At 34.1% G+C, this 20000-nt stretch overlaps 2 protein-coding genes across 4 annotated transcripts in view; one reads left to right on the forward strand and one right to left on the reverse strand.

Moving 5' to 3' along the window:
- LOC125041580 (exonuclease 1-like) overlaps positions 1 to 1215 on the forward strand; it is a 12047-nt gene extending 10832 nt beyond the window's left edge. Inside the window, exon 11 of the mRNA XM_047636622.1 lies at positions 458 to 1215. Coding sequence (XP_047492578.1) covers positions 458 to 479 — 22 coding nt within the window. The 3' untranslated portion in view covers positions 480 to 1215. The remainder of the gene's footprint in view (positions 1 to 457) is intronic.
- A 527-nt stretch (positions 1216 to 1742) lies between these two features.
- The window catches only part of LOC125041581 (coronin-6-like), a 31515-nt gene continuing 13257 nt past the window's right edge, over positions 1743 to 20000 (reverse strand). Inside the window, exons 3-13 of one of the 3 annotated variants that reach the window (XR_007116300.1) lie at positions 19519 to 19548; positions 17333 to 17487; positions 16371 to 16650; positions 14479 to 14695; positions 14078 to 14289; positions 13569 to 13683; positions 13149 to 13300; positions 12501 to 12662; positions 9683 to 9750; positions 5662 to 5736; positions 1743 to 5139 (exon numbers count right to left, since the gene is read on the reverse strand). Coding sequence is in view for 2 of the 3 variants with exons in the window: in XM_047636623.1 (XP_047492579.1) it covers positions 5074 to 5139; positions 12501 to 12662; positions 13149 to 13300; positions 13569 to 13683; positions 14078 to 14289; positions 14479 to 14695; positions 16371 to 16650; positions 17333 to 17487; positions 19519 to 19548 (1389 nt within the window). In the remaining variant the exon portion in view is untranslated. The remainder of the gene's footprint in view (positions 5140 to 5661; positions 5737 to 9682; positions 9751 to 12500; positions 12663 to 13148; positions 13301 to 13568; positions 13684 to 14077; positions 14290 to 14478; positions 14696 to 16370; positions 16651 to 17332; positions 17488 to 19518; positions 19549 to 20000) is intronic. The other 2 variants (XM_047636624.1, XM_047636623.1) reach the window with 2 other exon arrangements.

Consider the following 20000-nt stretch of genomic DNA (forward strand, 5'->3'; position numbering starts at 1 on the left):
AATCAGCCATTTTTAACCCAATCACCATGGATTTATGTAAAGTCCCCTGTAGTTCTAGATGTGTTCAGTTAGCAAGGAGTCTAGCAGTATGCCCTAGTGACCAATTCTGATTTCCCAATTCCTTAAATTGGTAGGAAAATGTTTTTATTTTTAATACCATTGATATTGATACTGTTATTATTCTTATTGATATTATGATTATTAAAACTTGGTAATATTAAAGACAATGAAATAATAGAAAAGGCACTTTCCAAAAATTAAGTAAAAGGTAAACAGGTGAGATAGGTAGGACTAATACCTGACTCCTTGTTGACTAAGCACTTATAGAGCCATTTATGTGTAAAGACAATAAATGAACCTATATTGCAGTAGACATGGCATGTATTCTTGCCATCCATGCCAATTGAGTTAATGAAGGAACCTTCCCTTCTACTTTTAACCATGTTAATCTTTCCAGGGATGCTCCTAAGCTACACTGAGGAAGACTTTGAAGCTACAACAGCAGTGACTGAAGAAATATCCAAGACACTGATGTTGAACTCTTGTCACCATCACCAGGATTTTAATAGGAAGTGGAGGTTTGTTAATAATAGGTGGCCATTGTTATTTCACTGCACAATTTATATTTTGTTTATACAATATTTAATGCATTCCTACATTGTTGAAGAAAGTTTACATTTACAAATATTTAACTTAGGGATGACAGTCCTGCTCACAGTACAAATTAATATTGACTGAAAGATAGTATTGGTGTGATGCATTACTTTACTTTTCTCAGGTCTGATATCTTAATGAATTGTGAAACATCCTCTGAAACAGATGAACAAATAAATCTTCCAGTTTATTTTTACTTTTGTATATTTGTGGAAGTTCAAAAATGATAAACAAGCAAATATAAAATAGTACCTGTCAGTCCTAGGATTATTTGTAAATAACAGTGTCATTTATAAGGAAATGGAACACACTACTCTCTGTAGTGTTGTTTTAATTAGGCTTTTTCTTAAAAAATAGAGGAACAAAAATTATCTGAAATTTTGTTTTTTAATTGTCTTTAGATAATTGGCATATTAACAGTACTTTAGGGAGTGATCTCCCTATTTTAACCCAATGCCAACAGGTATGACATGTACGTACATGCCATGCCCACTGGGAGTTACTTGTTTGTTTTTGCACATAGATGGCTACACTTGTACTAAGTCACCAATGAGCCAATTACAAGTACTGTCTGTCTTGCCCGTTTACCCTTTTCTTTGATTTACAAAAATAGTTTACATTATCTTATTTTGCTGTTACTAATGTTAATAACATTATAGTAATTATAATGTTTATAGTAAAAATAGCACTATCGATATTCATAGCATTAGTAAAAAATATATTTTCCCAACCAATCCAAGAAAGGTGAAATCAGGTAAGGCTAAGCATTAGCAGAGCCATCTATGTGCAGAGACATTTAAAAAAATAAATAAATAAATGAGCACAGTATTTTCCCCAGTGGCTCCAAAAACTTTTGGAATTGTTGAAAAATATGAATGATCTCTAATAATGTGTAAAAAAAAAAAAATAAATAAAAAATAAAACAAAGTCCTTATGTTCAATTTGGTTTATGTAATAGAAACATAATAGGGCCTGTTATAAATCAGTCAGATTTTTTTAAAGGCCTTAGATATTTTTTGACACACTGGTAGGATCAACCATTTTATGGCTCAACAACCAGCTGCAGATACAGGGATAATAAATGTAAATTTCTAGAAAATTCTATTTATTTTCAATACAATTACAAAAATTGTGCATTAAGTACAGCAATATGCTAGCCATTAGACCAATGCTTGCTTTTGTGTAATATGGCCGCTTTGCCCTGACCTAGTTCATGGAGATGTCAGTACAGTCATATGAATGCAATCTATAAATCAATTTGTTTTAAAAAGCAAATATTGTGTACAGTTGTTAACACTATGTAAATTCTTTTAAAAATTACTGGCAAACAATTTTGTAAATAAATACTACATACTAACAAGTCATTTCCAAGTTGTAAATAAAGTATTAAATATTAATGAAACAAATACAACGCATGAAAGTTACATAACTTTATAACTCTTTCAATAAATTACTTCAATCTGAATTTATACAATCATCATTTACACAACCCAAACTAATCACTTTATTGATTTACTATAAATAGTGCTAACAAAACAGTTGCATTAAGAGAATTAAAAAAAAGAAAAAAAAAATTATCCAATCTACATTGGTATAAAATTTAAGCATTCAAAAAAAATTATGGGTCAGTTATATAGGGTTCCTTGAATATTCCATATTAAACCCGGCTTGTGCTGAATAAACCTTACATATTTCGAGCTTCAGTTATCAAAATGGCACATATAAGTCCTTAATCAGTTATGCAGCAAATAGTAAGGGGTGGGGTATGAAAACTGCAGAGCACTAAAACATGCCCTGTATTAAGGCACAGAGACAAAGCCCTGTGGATTTTTATATCAATTAAGATTCTTAGGAATACTACTATGGCTTACATTTAAAACAATTACAGCTTAGCACCATTTTCTTTAAATGCTGAACAACGCTTAATAATTGGCATAATCAAAAATTATAGCTTTCTTTGATATACTTTAATATTTGTATTTTAATTGAGCTTGAAAATTACTGAGAAGGATGTGTCAAATTAAAATTTACAAATTCATAAGATTTGCATACTGTTGCTAAAACCACAAGTCATATTAAGTAACCAAAAAATATATATATAATAATAATAAACTGAAAAAGAAAGTTTTTAGTTCAGTTGAATGATTCACAACCCCACTCCTTACTCCTGAACACAACAATAGAGAATTACTGTTGCAAAGCATGTTATCACCTCAGAAAAAATGCACTCTTTCAATTTTCAAATTTTTTCTACTTCAAATTCACGTATAGTGGGAAACCATAAAACACAAAAGATTGCATATTCCTCTTTGTATGATAACAAGGAAAACTTTCAAAGAAATCAAATATATAGCTCTGGTATATTATCCCAACAGCTATTTAACAAAGGCTTTGGTTTCAACAAAACAAGGGATTCTCTTATCTACAGCTTACCTAAGTTTGCATGACAAAATGAATAATTTTAAAGTAAAAAAAAAAAAAGAAAAGAAAAAAAAAGGGATAAAGGACATTTCCTCTTAAGTAGGTAGAAAACACTGACTTTTTTATTTGTCTTAAACAATTGCACATATTTTATGGCTCCATCATTACAATTTCATTTACGAATGAGAAGAGGAATTTACAGAGGACAAAATGACTAACAATATCCCTGTTCAGGCATAAGCAACAAGTGACTCTAGGAACCCAACAATAAAACTTTACCACCTGCGAGACATTATAAGCTGTAGAAACACAATATGTGCTAATTTTGAGCACCTCTACTGGAACAATTACAAGACAAGACACTTGGCCAAAGACAAAGGAAAATGTAAGGGAGTCTTTTGAAAGCAATGAAGCTACATTATCAGGGTTACAAGAACAAAGAAAAAAAAAAATATACATAGTAATAAGTCAAAAACAGTGAATATACAATTTTCTTCTAAAATATCTGAAAATAGTAATAGCATAAAATACCCTTCATTCAACATTTGGCTCTGTTAACTCAGAAGAAACCAGGTGTGTGCCTCTGCTCCAAGTTCTTCTCATCATAGTTGAGAAGCATTAGTCTAACACAAATACAGAATTAATAAATAGTAGTTTAAATCACCAAATAGTCCTGGGTATAAAATTCATACCAAGGAATAATGGAAGGAAGTGAAGAGTTGAGCCCAAATCCTGAAACATTGAGTCAGGTCAAATCATGGTAATGGAGCAAGGTAGCCTGACCAACACTGACAATATGGCTTACTGCAGACCCCTCTGTCTCTCTTTTTGGGGGTCTTCCTACAGAAACTTCAAGCTTCAAAATTTGGGCTAAAAGAAGCTGCAGTTGTAATTCACTGCAACAATAACCTGATGGACATGTTCAACCTATTGATTATAGAAGATAAAGCTACACTCAACCTCACTAGTGGGTGTTAATAAGCGGACACTGCATAGGAACTACTCTGAGCCAAATAAGTAAAATTATTGTTTTAAAATAATAATAAAAAATAATAAAAATAATCAACAATGAAACTTATTATATTAATGATTATATAAACAAAAATAATGATACTGATGATGATGATAGTAGTACTGATCAATAAAATCTGCCAGCAACTTCAGCTGAGCCAGTGCATCAAACATTTTTGATTCAGAAATTCCTGCGACATCAAGAATATACTGAATCATTTGGTTTTATCTATCTACCTACTTTTGTAAGGAAACAAGTATTATATATTGTACAATTTTGTACAGATAGTTTGTACAGCAGATATTTCCCCTCCCACATTAATTGGATTCAGGTAATGACTGCCTATTAAATATACTTATATTTAATGTTAACAATCACATCCGAGATCACAATAATTGAAGGGTTATCATTAGTAATGTGATGCTGATGAGGTCCTGTTAGCTAGTTAAGTTGGGGCAACAGAACAAGGATACTAGCATCCTAGAGGGTAGTGAACATACAACAACCAGTAATGAGGATATTAATGGAAGGAAGTTGGCTAGGCTTAGGCTGGGTCAGCTGGTTGGTTACTACTGAGCAATGGACTTGTGACAGTCCTTAAAACACACTATATACAAGGCCTTCACACTCACTTGGGTCACATGACTATAAACAATCAATGCACCACAGTCACTGGTCTCTTGAGAAACAGCCTTAAGGATAAGGATAGAGTACAACCTTTCTCAAGAATGTTTGCCACATGGCTGAAATATTAAGATGCTCATCGAGCCATACTCTTCATTGGGGTGTACTAAGCAGGGAGATGCTTGAGCAAGAAGTGCTTTGGGCACATCAAGCTTGCAAGAAGACTCTCCTCTTATCTTAGTAACTGACTATAATGTGATGTAAGGAAATTTACAAAGGTATGAGTGAAAACGCTTCACAATTCACACAGACATCACCAACTTTGTGTATGAGAAGGACTCAGTTCTGGTAGCTTCTGCAATCTACACTTCGTCTGGGGCCATGTCACAATTGTTGTTGACCGTATTTGCAGAGAGAGTGCTTGGGGCCTGGCAAAATATGGGTGTGTTAGTTGGATTGTTAGAAAATAGAAAGAAAAAATCAATTAATTCATTCACATATATGCAATAGCAAAGGCATACATTCAAGAAACTATGCATATAAAATTTATACAGTTTGAAATAAAATAAAGCTGTTAATTATACTATTTTCACCACTAACAGTGCAGTGAAGGAAATTCTGTACATGAGCATGTATCTATTATATATATAAATATATGCCATACTATTTGTGGCAAATTGAAACCTGCAATATTTCATAAACATCACTTACGACATGAGGAGAAACTTTAAAAGGATAATAAAAAGTAAGGTTTGGTATCATAACATATTATATGGGGTAAAGGTACACTGCAAACACATCAACAGGTCATGGTGTTTGCCACAGTTCATGCCAGGTTGAATGGACCAACATGAAAAAAACTTCCTAAGACATGATACAAAGACACATGGCAAGCATGGTGATAGGTGGAGATCCGGGCTCATAGAAAATGCACTGAGACCCGTACTTACATGCACCATGTGCCCTTGCACAGGCCGCTTCCTCACTGTGTGAATTTTGTAACAAGAAGTGACAGGCACCATCTCCTGTTGGTGAACAGATAGGGGGCATCAACCCAAGAACAGGCTTGGTGGAACACTAGGGAACATCCATGACTACTGTATCACTGTATTATTCTTAGTTTTATGTTTGTTCTTCCAATATATTTTAGTGAGGATTTTCTGTGCCTTCCTTGTTTCTTCCAAATACTACTACTAATAATAGCTTGACTGCTCCCTTTCCATAACATGGATAAAAAAAAAAAAAAAAAAAAAATCTCCTATGGAAATTCATTAAAAATAATATAGAAAATTCACACGAGATTTTTTTTTTTTTAAATATGCAATGAACCAAACCAATATTTTTCATAAAAATCACTGAAACTGTAATGCCAAATTGTAGGAAATTTTCCATACTTTAGTGAAAAAAAAAAGTTTTGGAAAAATAAGTAATTAATCATCAATAAAAATGGAGGATAATCAATATATACTAAAATCCATAATCTACAGATGAAGTAAAATCTTGCTGCTTCAGTCAAAGTACTCTCACTTGGGAATTACTAAAGGCAGAGGAAGAGAAAAACCTTAAATAAATATCACACATATGCAATCATGGACTCCACATACACACATACACATACACACACACACACTTACATATTAAAACACTAATAAACAAATAAAGTAACACATGCATTATTTCTTTTTTTTTTCTATATATGAAACTTTCACACTCACATTCACCCCTACTATCACTATCACTCTCACACTCAAATACCTATAAAACAAGCCAAATCACTACATCACTGCACCGCACTCTAGATTAAAATTTACTTCTAAAAATAATAGTAATCATATGTAGGTAAAAAATAATTTTAAAATATCTCCACCTTTTTAACACTAGAACTACTTTTAGTAGTTAATGCAGCAGAAAGCATATAAAATAGCAGGTAGGAGACCTGTATTTCATAAGAAAAGCATCTGATATTAATATTTTGCAAAGTTAATCTGCATTACCCATTTATAAGCAACAACTCTTACTGGGATCATATTAGTAGCGCTTGTGTTTACAAAGGTTGAGTTTCTCCATATTTTGTTTATATTAGTTGGATAAAATTACAGATGAATTAGTCACACAAGGTTGTAAATGTATAACTCAACAACCCTGTTGCAAGATTTATTTCTGTACCTGTCTTATATATCCTAGTTTGTTTGTTTTTGTTGTTTTTTTTACTATGTAATGTAATGCCTCTACTACTCTCACCCTATAACCCTGAAATTCACCTGTTGCTATATTCAAAACACAAGTCAGCGTTATATTTTTCCTTTGTGGGGTTATTTGAATCTTGTACATCCCTCTATGCCAAAATTGTTATATGAGCAATTATGAGAAAGTGTAACTGATAAATTAACTGATTTTTAAACCAACACAAAACATTCCAACAATATTACTTATCAACATTGCCAACCGAACAGCATCAAGAAAAAAAATTCCAATATAATAATGGATTCAATTCAACAAAAAGAAAGAAAGAAAAGATCTAACCATCACACATCATCAAATTAAAAAAAAGTTGGATCAACTGCATGTTTCAGGAACGTTTTTCAAAGCCTATAAAACTGACACAAAATCAATGCTTTCCAAATATATCAAAGTATCCAGTCAAAACCTTCATAAAGGTATTAGTTAATTCTAAATAATAGAACAATTTGCAATTGCTGTCAAAGTTCATTATTAAAAACACCCAGTTAGCATTGTATTGCTGTACACATAATAATGTCTAATACTTACAAAAGAAAAAGCATAATCTAAAAGGTCACACCTGCTGCTTCAACAAGACACCCTACATGATCATAACCACCAACTGAAGAGATCTCAGCACCAAATAACTACCACAAATCTATGCAAATCCTAAATACGATACCACTCTTAAATATGATCTTTTTTCTTAATTTTTATGACTCCATCCTCAGTACTTCATCTATGTGCTTCCCTGACAAAATACCTTTGAGCCTAATGTGGTAACTGAAATTGGGCATTCAGTTTACCTTCATGTTATGTAAATATATACAAAGAGACAAAAGGTTGCCTAAATTCAGATTTTTAATAATCATATCATAAACATGTAAGGATTTACATATCAATTTTAGAATATATTAATAAAAGGTGATTATAATCTGAGGTTTACTTTTTTTAAAACCAGTATCTCAATTCTTGCCAGAAAATTATTCTAGGAAAACTATTATTCCCACTTAACCTACTATATTATTTGATTCTACCCACAACCAAAATCTGATGCTCTTGAAAAATGCACTATTCTTTCCAGCAGAAGTACCTGATTCCTGCTGCCAAAGCATTCTTCTATGTTCTACTAACAAAACAAAAAACAAACAGGCTTAAATAAAAAAAATCAATAATAAACTAAAACTTCTAAAATACTGATAGCATACTTGAGGAATAGACATCACACTGACTAGCATCAGTCTCTAAGGAGGGCTAATTATGAACTAATATATACTGTACTTGATGTACTCTTGTTTATAAAGAATTGTAAAACAAATTAAGTACACTTAAAAGCTATGCAGCCCATAGGCATTCATATACTAGAGAATATGCCAAGATTAATCCCAATGATCCGGATGACATGACAATCACACTATATAAATATTGGCTTGAGGGGCAGTTGACATGAACATACCAGCAAGGAAAAATCTAGCAGTGAACCTGGGTAATGCAAACTTGTCGTTGTGAGCATTTCGGCTGAAGGCCAGGGAGACAGGAAAGATTCACCATGAGTGCACAAACACCTTGGAGGAGGATTAGAATCATTTGGTGTTTAGAAAGGAGCCTTTACATTATTTCCATTGATAAACAAGTGTCTGAGCCATGACTGGAAGAGTGCCAGCTAAAGAGGCCATTTCCAAGCTCAGGATCCTATTCCTTATTATAGAAAATTGAATATAACAAAAAAATAAAATAAAATATAAAAATTATTATACAAATAACAAAAAGTTAGTCATTGTTATTCTTGCACTGAGTTATAGACTACCTAGAGATATGATATGAGCTTGTGCAAGAAAAACATTCTATAACCATTTGGATAAAGCAAATCAAAAGACAAATATTGACATTGGAAATGGTAAAAAAAAAATTAAAAATGCCTATGCATAACAAGAAAATATAATATTGCATAGAGTATTGTCACCACACATGAGGGTTCTTGTGCGTCTACAAGCTGTGCACCCGTTAGAGTGGCCGCTCATGTAAGCCTAATGCCCGTATTTTGGGCCTTGTGATTGCCATGAAGCATCTGGATTCAATGGGTTAATGAGGAAAAAAAAAATGATAACTAACTAATTGCAGCCTACAGGCCAAGTCCTGAATCAACAAGATAAAGCTGGTGCAGAAGCACATCCATATCAAACTCAAAAACTTCACTAGGATTTCTCGTAAAGGACAAGGAATCAAACAACGTGCAATATTTTATATTTTCAGAGGAAAGGAAAGAAAAAACTATTCAAAATGTTTCATGCTGACTTTACAAGAGCACACACTGCGAACTCAGTAATCGACAGAATAGTTAAAAATATATCTTTATCTAAGACTCCAAGCTTTTTGTTGAAAAACTTTTGTATTCATAATTTTCTTATAGGAAGATTACAAGCATTCTCAACTTCTTTCAGAATTTCTTATCCACTTTATGAACAGTGCATATATTTTTCTTTATTTCACAGCCAATAATACAGTGAAACCTACTCTACAGCAAAATGGGAAAAACAAATAAAAAATAAAAAAAAAATAACTTTGAAAGAGGGAGATAAAAAAAAAAATGTTAATAAGGAAACAAAATCCAATGTCTTCATAACCAAATTAATCAAATATCAACAATCTGCTTGACCCTTATTCATGCAAGCAAATGACAAACAACCCCCTCAACACATGGTTCAGATGGACAGGCAAGACTCGAAGTCACCAGAGTAAGGTATCTCTTACCTATGTCACTATTCCAATTTTTGACCTCCGAATTATTTCTTAACGTTCTTAGTGTGCACTTTTTTAACCTGGAATACATTTTTATGTCAATTGCAAGTCAACTGAGGATAGGGTTTGACATGTGTTGTTTCCATGTAAGAAAAGGGCCCTACTATCTGGTAGTTCAATACATCAGAGGCAATATGGTGATAGCCAATGAGCACTGTGTGGTTACAAATTTCCAGGGGTAAAACAAAACTTCAAAAAAATCATAGGTATAAAAGATAAAGGAATCATATCTCCCTCACAAAAATCAAAAACAGTCTGTTCTCTCAATAAACTGCCAATTCTATGCTGGATTATGGTATCAAGCATCCATTTGACATGCATAAAGGGAAGACCAAATCATCCATGCTTAAATATGCTACTTGGCCTAACACATACTCATTTTTCTTAACAAGGATGGCCAAAACTTTTCAAAGAATAACATGCTGACCACACTGGGCCACAATACTGCTGTCCAGACTAAACAAGTTTTCTACCATCTTTTTCCATTTTCTTCTTTCCTGAACTTCAGTGTTGAGCAACAGATACTAGTAAAACTTTTCCATTTGCTCACAATATATTTTTTGTTTCAAAAGCAAGTAATGTTTTTACAAATAATGGAAGGCTCCATGCCCTTTTACCTTTCCTTTAAAAAACGGAAGACCAGACTGTGCATAATCAGCCACTTGGCTATTTCATATGCAATTATTTAGAATATGATGCTAAAAAGAAGCTCTAAGCCTAGTTTTGTGGGGTTAAAGCAGGTTTGACTGCACATGACATCATTAGATGTCACCCAGAATAAGTGACACTTTATCCATGAAGTGATAAGACCAACTGGCACGACTGGGTTATAGTGATATACTGCAACATTTGAAGCATAACTGTAATTCTAGTATCTACTTTGTAATAAACTAGTTCAATCAAAGTTTTCTTGTTTTCTAGTAAATTGAATTTTACTTGCATGCAACAATCTCAGCAATATATAAAAAAAATGTAGTTAAATCTTTCTTTTCATGATCACATTTAAAAATCAAGGTCAACATCCTAATACTTCAAGGGCCAGACTCATGACATGTTTCTTGAACCATTTCTACTCTTTCTCTGCCATATGACATAAGGTGCTAACAACATTAAATGCATAAAACTTTATGCAATTGCATCCTTTCAGATCACAGTCAAGATATCACAGCTTGATCAACCTGGTGTCCCCTGCCCATGAATCCCTGTGATTTTAAAGGAATATTCCCTTTAGGTATGAGCACGAAGACAATCCTCCTTTTGTATCTCCAACCACTAATCACTCCAACCACCTGAAGCCATGAAATATATCCAATGGTCTAAAACCAGAGTGAGCATACACCTATTTCCTAATATAAATACTATACTAATACTCAACATCAACAAAGGGCATGCCAAACACAAGGATAATATGCAACAAGGCTATTTTGCAACCCAGAAGCAAAATCTAACAACAAGAATGAGATGCTATGAACTTTATCTATTACCAAGGTTTTTCTCACTTTGGTCAGAAGGGTCTAGAGGAAAGAACTACCTATGATGAAGACAACTGCATGATAGAATGAAATTGAATACTATGAAAGGTAAGGAAAATCAACAGAAAATCCCAGTACATTTACAGACATACCACTCTTAAAATGAGAAAACAAAGAACAAACCAATTTTAATTCTGCTATCAACTGCAGAAAATAATGTGGGTCAGAATGTCAGTAGAACAGCACAGAATTTGCTTTCATTATTCTAGAGAGAACTACTGTTTCAGAACAAAAACAAAATGTAATAAAAAACAAGGGAACAGAAGAAAGTGTGGAAAAAATGATGTTGCTCTGTTTGATAACTGTAAAGAAAGAAAGAAAAAAAAAAACATGCCACACATTGGTGCATCTTAAATTTCAGCCCAAAATGCCATGCAAGTAATAAGAGAATAATAATAATGAAAAATACAGTGCCTATGGAAGAGCAATTGTCTTGTATGGATATAATACCTGCTGGTGAGAGAGAGAGAAAAACATAAGAGAGCAATGCAATATTAGTAGTGTGACAAAAGTGAAATAAAATATAAACTACCTTAACCCTTGGTTAGTCCTGCATATAGACATAAATTTAAGAGAATATATTAATCAAAACAGAGTAATGAGTATGTAAGTAAATAGTTTTTTCTGAGTATATTATATCTTTTTCTCTAAATGGAAACAAAAATAGTGACAAAAGAACTGCTTGTCTCATTCCCAAAATATTATTTACAGTGTTGTTCTGAAGCATGACTGATTAATTAGGAGATGTTATTGATCTGTGGCTGATAATTTTGACTAACTCACCTTGTGTACACTCATTTGATTTTTTCTTAATAAATATCACCACTACAGCTGTATGAACCTTAATATATTTTTTGTTCTTTTTTCAAACTATTGTAACATATAATTTCATGTAATTTTGACCCTCTAATGAATAGTACTTTTTTCACTAGTGATCCTTTTAAAAGAGGATTCAACAGGGTTTTGTGTGAATATACGGTTTTCCTATAGGAAATGTAGCCTACATATATCTAAAATGCACACTTTTATGCCAGGTCATCCAGACCACATAAAATTAATTTATGTACACTGGAATACAAGTCCTCTTCACAAAGAGCCAATTCACATTCTGCCCTAGCTACCTAGTACCCCAGCAAATATCTTGCATAGTAGTACATTACATTCAATAAGACTATGATAAAAATCATATTTACAGCAAAACTTTTAATTGACTGAGTGATCCTAGTCACAAAACTGACCTGCTGTTGAGTCTGGGGTGCGCCAGTAGAAGTCAGCTCTCCAAGCTTGGTCTCCAAGACCCTAATGCGATTCTCTTGTTTCAAGAACACTGCCTTGAACTTCTTCATCTCTGACTGCAACTCGTCAATCTTCTTCCGCAAGTCATCATTGACTTTGGTGACCTAACAGGATACTCATTATTAACAGATGAAATACCAAATATATAATAAACATGTATATCCTGTGAACAACTATGTGCAAAGTACTTTACAAGAGAGTGTAGATAAACCAATAATAATTTAATTTTCAGCAATAAAAAGTGAAAATCTAAAATTATCAGCTGTCAAGAACCTATTACACACTATTAAAATCCATATCATCTAGGCACTGGGCAATACTTCCTAATTGCTCAACTTCCCTTAACCTCTTAGAGCCAGGCACACCTAAAGCCATCATAAAAAAACAACTCATCATGATGGGGACAGCTGTAGGCGTCACGAGTTGTTAGAGTGAGTCGAGCGGGAAGTTCCACAATATGTAGCGGACACCCTAGCCAAAAGGCAGGACAAGTTGCCAGAAGTCACCGGAATGAGTGACAACCAGAGATTTCAGGTACTGTCATTGTAGGGTTAATGAAAAACAGGCTGTGGAGAAACCATTTCACTTACCTCTTTGACCTTCTCCAATGCTTCTGCAGAAACAGCAACTGCTTTTCCATCTTCTTCAGACTTCACTTTCCCAGTAGGTGGCATCTTATCTAAGATGTTGGTCTTCTTTTTGGTAACTTTGAGCTCACACTTTTGTGTGGCTTGATACCCATCTGTGAATTGGCCATATAATTTTAGCTTCTTTTTTTCATGGGATTCCATACACAATAAAAATCTAATATTCAAAGTCAATGTTTGCATTCTGCTATCACATATTCCTTCAGTTGTATTATCCAAGTTTTTGAAGTATCATTAAATGTAACACCCATTCAAGGTATTTTCATGCAGCACAAGCTCATGACTTGACATAATTCAGGTTTTCATCATCATACCAATTTACTAATAAACTTTATTTCAACTTCATGAGAAATGAACTCCCACCTTTTAATGACATGAGAATGGGTTCCTTTGAGATGCCTTCCCACCACTCTTCTGCAGACACTGCTGGAATATCTCCTGGGGTATCTGGGTACAAGTCCTCTTGGAACAACTCTGACTGCAAATGAGGAAAAATAACATGCATTAGCAAGTCCTTATTACTTGTCAGGATGTAATACTTATTACCAAGTAGGAATTACAAGAGTAAGCCTTTATTTCATGACCTTTCTGAGAGGTTCTGAAATCTCAATAACTGAAATTGCATTCATTGAATTTTACATATATATATATATATATATATATATATATATATATATATATATATATATATATATATATATATACACACACATATATATATACATATATATATATATGTACATATACATATATATAAACATAAATACATATACATATACATGCACACACACATACATATAATATATACATATACATATATACAATGTATATGAGTGTATATGTTAATATATGCACACAAACACACACTATACCTTTCTTGGCACTGTCATGGTGATGATTTGACAGAAGCCATTGTTGTTGAGCCTGTAGAATCGGGTGATTTCACATGTGGTGACATCAACACCTCGTTTGGGCATCATGCCAATACCTCGCTGTGGATCTGGTAACTGGAAGGTGTTGATGTAGTGGACAAATGGCACTTCTGGTGTGATCTCAAAATAACGGATAACACTGTCACCTTTGCCTGAAAGAGAAATATTGTGTATTCAGTACACATGACACACAAGGCTACTTCTTTTACACTAATTTTTCCATCAAGAAAACTCATTGATTCAATCGATCTTACATTCTGTGCTGAATTAATCCAATTTTTAAAACCTAATTCATTAGACAATGAATTAACATAAAACTATTTGAATTTATCAATACTTACCACAAAGGAAAACTAGGTTAGAATCTGGATCATACATAGGGAACATTACACCATTGGAAGAGTCCAGCTCTACCATTGTGATGGGGTCATCGAGGTGGCCTGGGGCACGGAGAGAGTACTGTCGCTCTGATCTCTTGCTGAATCCAGTGGTAAAGACCAGTCCATTTCGTAGGAAGATGGCACGCGTGGCCTTACTTCCTTCATGAGATGTTGCTTCCTTTTGAAAATAAAAAGAGAAGAATTAGGCAATGATAAAAATACTGGGAAGTATAGCCTAAATATATACATGTACTAATGCCTGATATTTCGGTAAAAAGTAATTACAGGAATAGTACTGGAAGCAAGCATAATTATCTATCAGATCCAGGTGACATGACTGTCACGCCATGAAAAAATTTAGCTGTGGGCTGGGTGACAGGAGTATGTCATCATGAAAAAATCTGGCTATTTGCTGGGATGATGGGACTGTGCCATCTTGAAAAATTTGGCTCAAACCACCTAATATAACTCTTTATGAAAGACTCGGTGGACCTTCCTCTTGGAAGACATTATTTTCATACTCTGGATCTCATTCCTGTCCACTATGATGTGCAAAGTGTTACAGAAAACTGAATGGTAATTTTTGAGTCTCACACAGCCATCCAACCTCGCAATAATTATTTCTTGTTTTAGTTATTCACAGTGTAATGAGCATGAACGTGCTGATGCTTTCCATCACAAATGATATAAATGAAAGAACTGGTAACTGTTTACCATCTGACAGCACCACTATTATGTTAAGCTACTATTACATCACCGTATGATCCAAAAACCTTCCTAACCTGGGAGCAATGGCTCTGTCTCCAGATCCCTACCCAATCTCCATGGATTGACCACTGGCATTAGTTGAAACCTAGCTTTTATATTTCTGACATTATTCTTTGCTTGAACAGATTATTTCAAGTATCAATGACTTTAGTTTTTCCCTTTCTTTATGATAATGTCATTACACTTTCCTGTAAATGTATACCAACATATTACATGATGCACAACTTTCTTAGTATAAACTTGAGAAGGAAATACCATAAATGAAAAGTGTCTTATTTTCTGTAACTCTATCCATTGCAGACAAAGTTTACCTTGTACTACAAGGCTGTGTGAAATTGAAACTATACCAACTGAATAATACAAAATATCTAAAAATTACACAAATGACAAAATGTAACTTATTATTATTATTATTTCACAGAGTTGTAGACGACCTAGAAATAATATGGAGTCTGCTCAAGGAAATTAGTCTATTACCATGTCGATACAGTATAACAGATAACAAATAATTTCTTTATTTGGAAAATGGAAGGAAAAACACAAAAAAGTCTTAGGCAGAAAAAGAGCTAAAAAAAATTGCATAAAGAAAATCAGGAGCCTTGATACTGCACAAGAATGTTCAAGTGGGCCAGGCTTACAAGCCACAATTCCAAGAGTGTTGCCATGTAAATATGCCAAGATGTTGGTCCACCTGGATCTAACCAGAAGTAGTATTAATAGTTGTAATAAGGAAAATGAGGAGGAGGAAGAGGCAAAAACAGAGGAGTTTTTTGATGATGGTGGTAGCAGTGATAGTAGTGATACTATGAGGAGTAGTGGTACTGGTGATAGTAGTGATACTATGAGGAGTAGTGGTACTGGTGATAGTAGTGATACTATGAGGAGTAGTGGTACTGGTGATTGTAGTGATACTATGAGGAGTAGTGGTATTGGTGATAGTAGTGGTATCAATGTTAGCTATTAGTTATAGCAGTGGTAGTGATGGTAGTAGTCATAGTAGTAATGGTGGCAGTAGTGGTTGTAACAGTAATGATCATGGCATTACCAGAGCAGTAGTTTGACAGAATAGAGAAGGTAGCACTAACCTCAAACACTTCACCATCCCTCGGGTTGATGATCCTGATCTTTTTGTCTTTGCAGGTGGTTAGGAGGAGTGAGCCATCCCAGTTGAAACTACACGAATAGATGAGGTCTGGATGAACTGTGTCAATGGTGATCAGAGCTTCACCACAGCCCACATTCCAGATGACAATCACATTATCTGAGCCAGCTGAGAGGAGGATATTATTTGCCGTCGGGTGCCATAGAACCAGGCCAACTCGCCGCTGGTGGTGGACGAGGTCAACTACCGGCTCTGTCATGGTCCTAGAAGAAATAGGGTGTATGCTAACTGATGTACTCAACAAGCACCATTACACTTAACCTATTCCCTTCCCTCCTTAGTTTTTAAGTCAAAGTGGAATATTTATTGATTATTCTAGGCACATCTAATCATTACTACATATATAAAGGATCTAATGGCATGACTGCAAAATTTTCTCTATATTATTAATATTCTGATCAGTCTTCATGCATCGCATAACTTTCCATTAAACTAACAAATAAAGAAAAGAAAACAAAAACACTTCAAAAGGTTCTGTACTTACTTGTGCATGCCCTTCCACAGAAGCGAAAGCAATGAAATAAATATTATAAAAACTTAGGTTTCACCTGTGTCATAAATTCATTACCAAATAAAGTCACTTTGCTTCTTATCACCCATGAGTCAGCTAAATACAGCAAGAACAGGGAGGTGCTGTGCTCATTTCACAACAAGGTTTTGCTTATGGAAAAACCCTGAATGCACGCATACCAGTTACTGGACAGTAACATCGCAATGGATGCCTGCAAACACCTTGATACAAACAAATACATCCATATTCAAATGCAAAATTATTGTGCTTCATCAAAGAAAAAGCCAAGTCAGTTCATTCAATCCATCCCTTGAGGGAGGAAATGCATATCTTAAAAAGAAAGGAAAAGAAAAAAAAAAGGCAAAAAAACTTACGTTACCAGGCCATGGTCAGGGATCTGCCAGACTTTAACGACGCAATCTTCTGACCCTGAAGCTATGACATTGTCGTTGAAGGGATCCCAGGCGATGTCCAGCACAGGGCCTTTGTGTCCACCAACCAGTGGATGATCAGGGGGTATACGCCCAGCCTACAAGGAATACAGTGTGTGTCAATCAAATTCCAAGGAGAAAAATGGATTTCCCAATCATACTGAAGGCTTGAAAGAAATGGGTTCTCGTTTTTGGCTTCTTCGTAATTTTGAAACTTGTAGAGTAATTCTAAAAAAGAGCTGGGAAGAAAATAGCTTATCTTTGTTCTGTTTTGTTTATATGTCATTTAAATTAATTATAGAAATCATTAAGAAGAAATTTAATACTTCAACTTGTTTCTGCAAGAAATTAATTAAAGCTGTTCAATTAAACAATAGTTAAGAAACAATAATGAAACCATTTACAAGTGAAGCAAATAGAATTAAGGAAAGAGGTAATTAAGTTATGCTTAATAAAAAAATAAAAAAATAAAAAATAAAATAATAATAATCATAATAAAACAAAAAAAAAAAGGCAAAATCTTTAAAGTGTGTTATTTATGAAGGGAAAGAATTAAAACAAAATAATTTGAAAGCTTTTTTGTTAAAGTAATTAGGTTAGTAAGACATCAATTCATTTATCAGTTAAGAGAGATATAGTTAAAACAAACCATAGCAATGTAAACTAAATTCCTGTCACAAAAAGTAAAAGAAATGACCCAGGGTGACTCTCAGTATTTTATTCCTAGGTAGAGAAATAATGATCAAGTAATTCAGGGGGAAAATAATAACAAAAGTAAAAAATAAAAGATATACACTTATCTAAAAAAAAAATATACATACAATAGATATAATATATATATATAAAATATATATATATAATTATTTGTGTATATATATATGTATCTATATATACATAAACATACATATATATATATATATATACATATATACATACATATATATACATATATATACATATACATTTGTGTGTGTGTATGTATGTATGTATGTATGTATGTATGTATGTATGTATGTATGTATGTGTGTGTGTGTGTGTGTGTGTGTGTGTGTGTGTGTGTGTGTGTGTGTGTGTGTGTGTGTGTCTGTCTGTCTGTCTGTCTGTCTGTCTGTCTGTCTGTCTGTCTGTCTGTCTGTCTGTGTGTGTGTCTGTCTGTGTGTGTGTGTGTGTGTGTGTGTGTGTGTGTGTGTGTGTGTGTGTGTGTGTGTGTGTGTGTGTGTGTGTGTGTGTGTGTGTGTGTGTGTGTGTCTGTCTGTCTGTCTGTCTGTCTGTCTGTCTGTGTGTCTGTGTGTGTCTGTGTGTGTGTGTGTGTGTGTGTGTGTGTGTGTGTGTGTGTGTGTGTGTGTGTGTGTGTGTGTGTGTCTGTGTGTCTGTGTGTCTGTGTGTGTGTCTCTGTGTGTGTGTCTGTGTGTCTGTGTGTGTGTGTGTCTGTCTGTCTGTCTGTCTGTCTGTCTGTCTGTCTGTCTGTCTGTCTGTCTGTCTGTCTGTCTGTGTGCGTGTTTGTGCGTGTGTTTGTGCGTGTGTTTGTGCGTGTGTTTGTGCGTGTGTTTGTGCGTGTGTGTGTGTGTGTGTGTGTGTGTGTGTGTGTGTGTGTGTGTGTGTGTGTGTGTGTGTGTGTGTGTGTGTGTGTGTGTGTGTGTGTGTGTGTGTGTGTGTGTGTGTGCGTGTCTCCGTGTGCATAAGAAAGAGTGAGTGAGTGATGCGAGTGTATATAAACACTCTTGGATGTTCTAATATGCATATGCATATATGATGGCATGTGTATTCTAGCACTGTATCCATGCATGAGCATACGGGTGTCCATATTTTGTGTGCATATACGTCAAGTATCTATCTATTTCAAAATCTTGAAAGACTCAAATTGTGAACCAAACTTCAGTCATAATATCAAGCTACCACACTGTACTCATTACTATAGCTTTTGGCCATCCTGGACTCAGCAATATGATTTCCACTATTTGTAAGAAGCTCATTCTACCATGTATCATGAACAACCCAAAAATATATATCACCAAAGAAAGCAAAAAATTAAGATGTCACATTACCATGACAATACTTGTTAGTAGCATCCACACAATAAAACACAAGAAATTCAACGCTTCCTACCAGCTAACTCCACACAAACTTACCGTCGATGCTTTCTTCGATAGAATAGTAGTCTGCAAAAACATCCAACATCTTACAATAATTACAAAAATTCCATGCTATCTAATACATGTTATAAAAGAAAGAAAGAAAAAAAAAAGAACTGGTACCTCTAGACTAATCTACTTAAATCTGGAGTTTGTAGAAGTTATACTCCATAAAAACAAAAAAAAAGTCCTAAAATAAATAAACTATTTTTGAAAGTTAAGACACTGACTGGGTATTAATGTAATTTTAATATCTCAGCATCTAATTTTTAAGCGGTTTGTGAATCTACTAAACTCTTTGCTGTGTTCAACAACTTACCAACACACCCTTCTTATCAGGTTCCCAAATGCCTTCCTGGAAAGGCATTTACACCAACTTCTTTTAAATACAATTCAATAATTATGTTTAACCCTACAAACCAACTTCAATGGAGGTATGTATCTAATCAAAACATTACTACGTTAAACAAGAGGCATCA

Source organism: Penaeus chinensis, chromosome 30, assembly GCF_019202785.1.
Source record: "Penaeus chinensis breed Huanghai No. 1 chromosome 30, ASM1920278v2, whole genome shotgun sequence".
NCBI classification, from domain to species: Eukaryota; Metazoa; Arthropoda; class Malacostraca; order Decapoda; family Penaeidae; genus Penaeus; species Penaeus chinensis.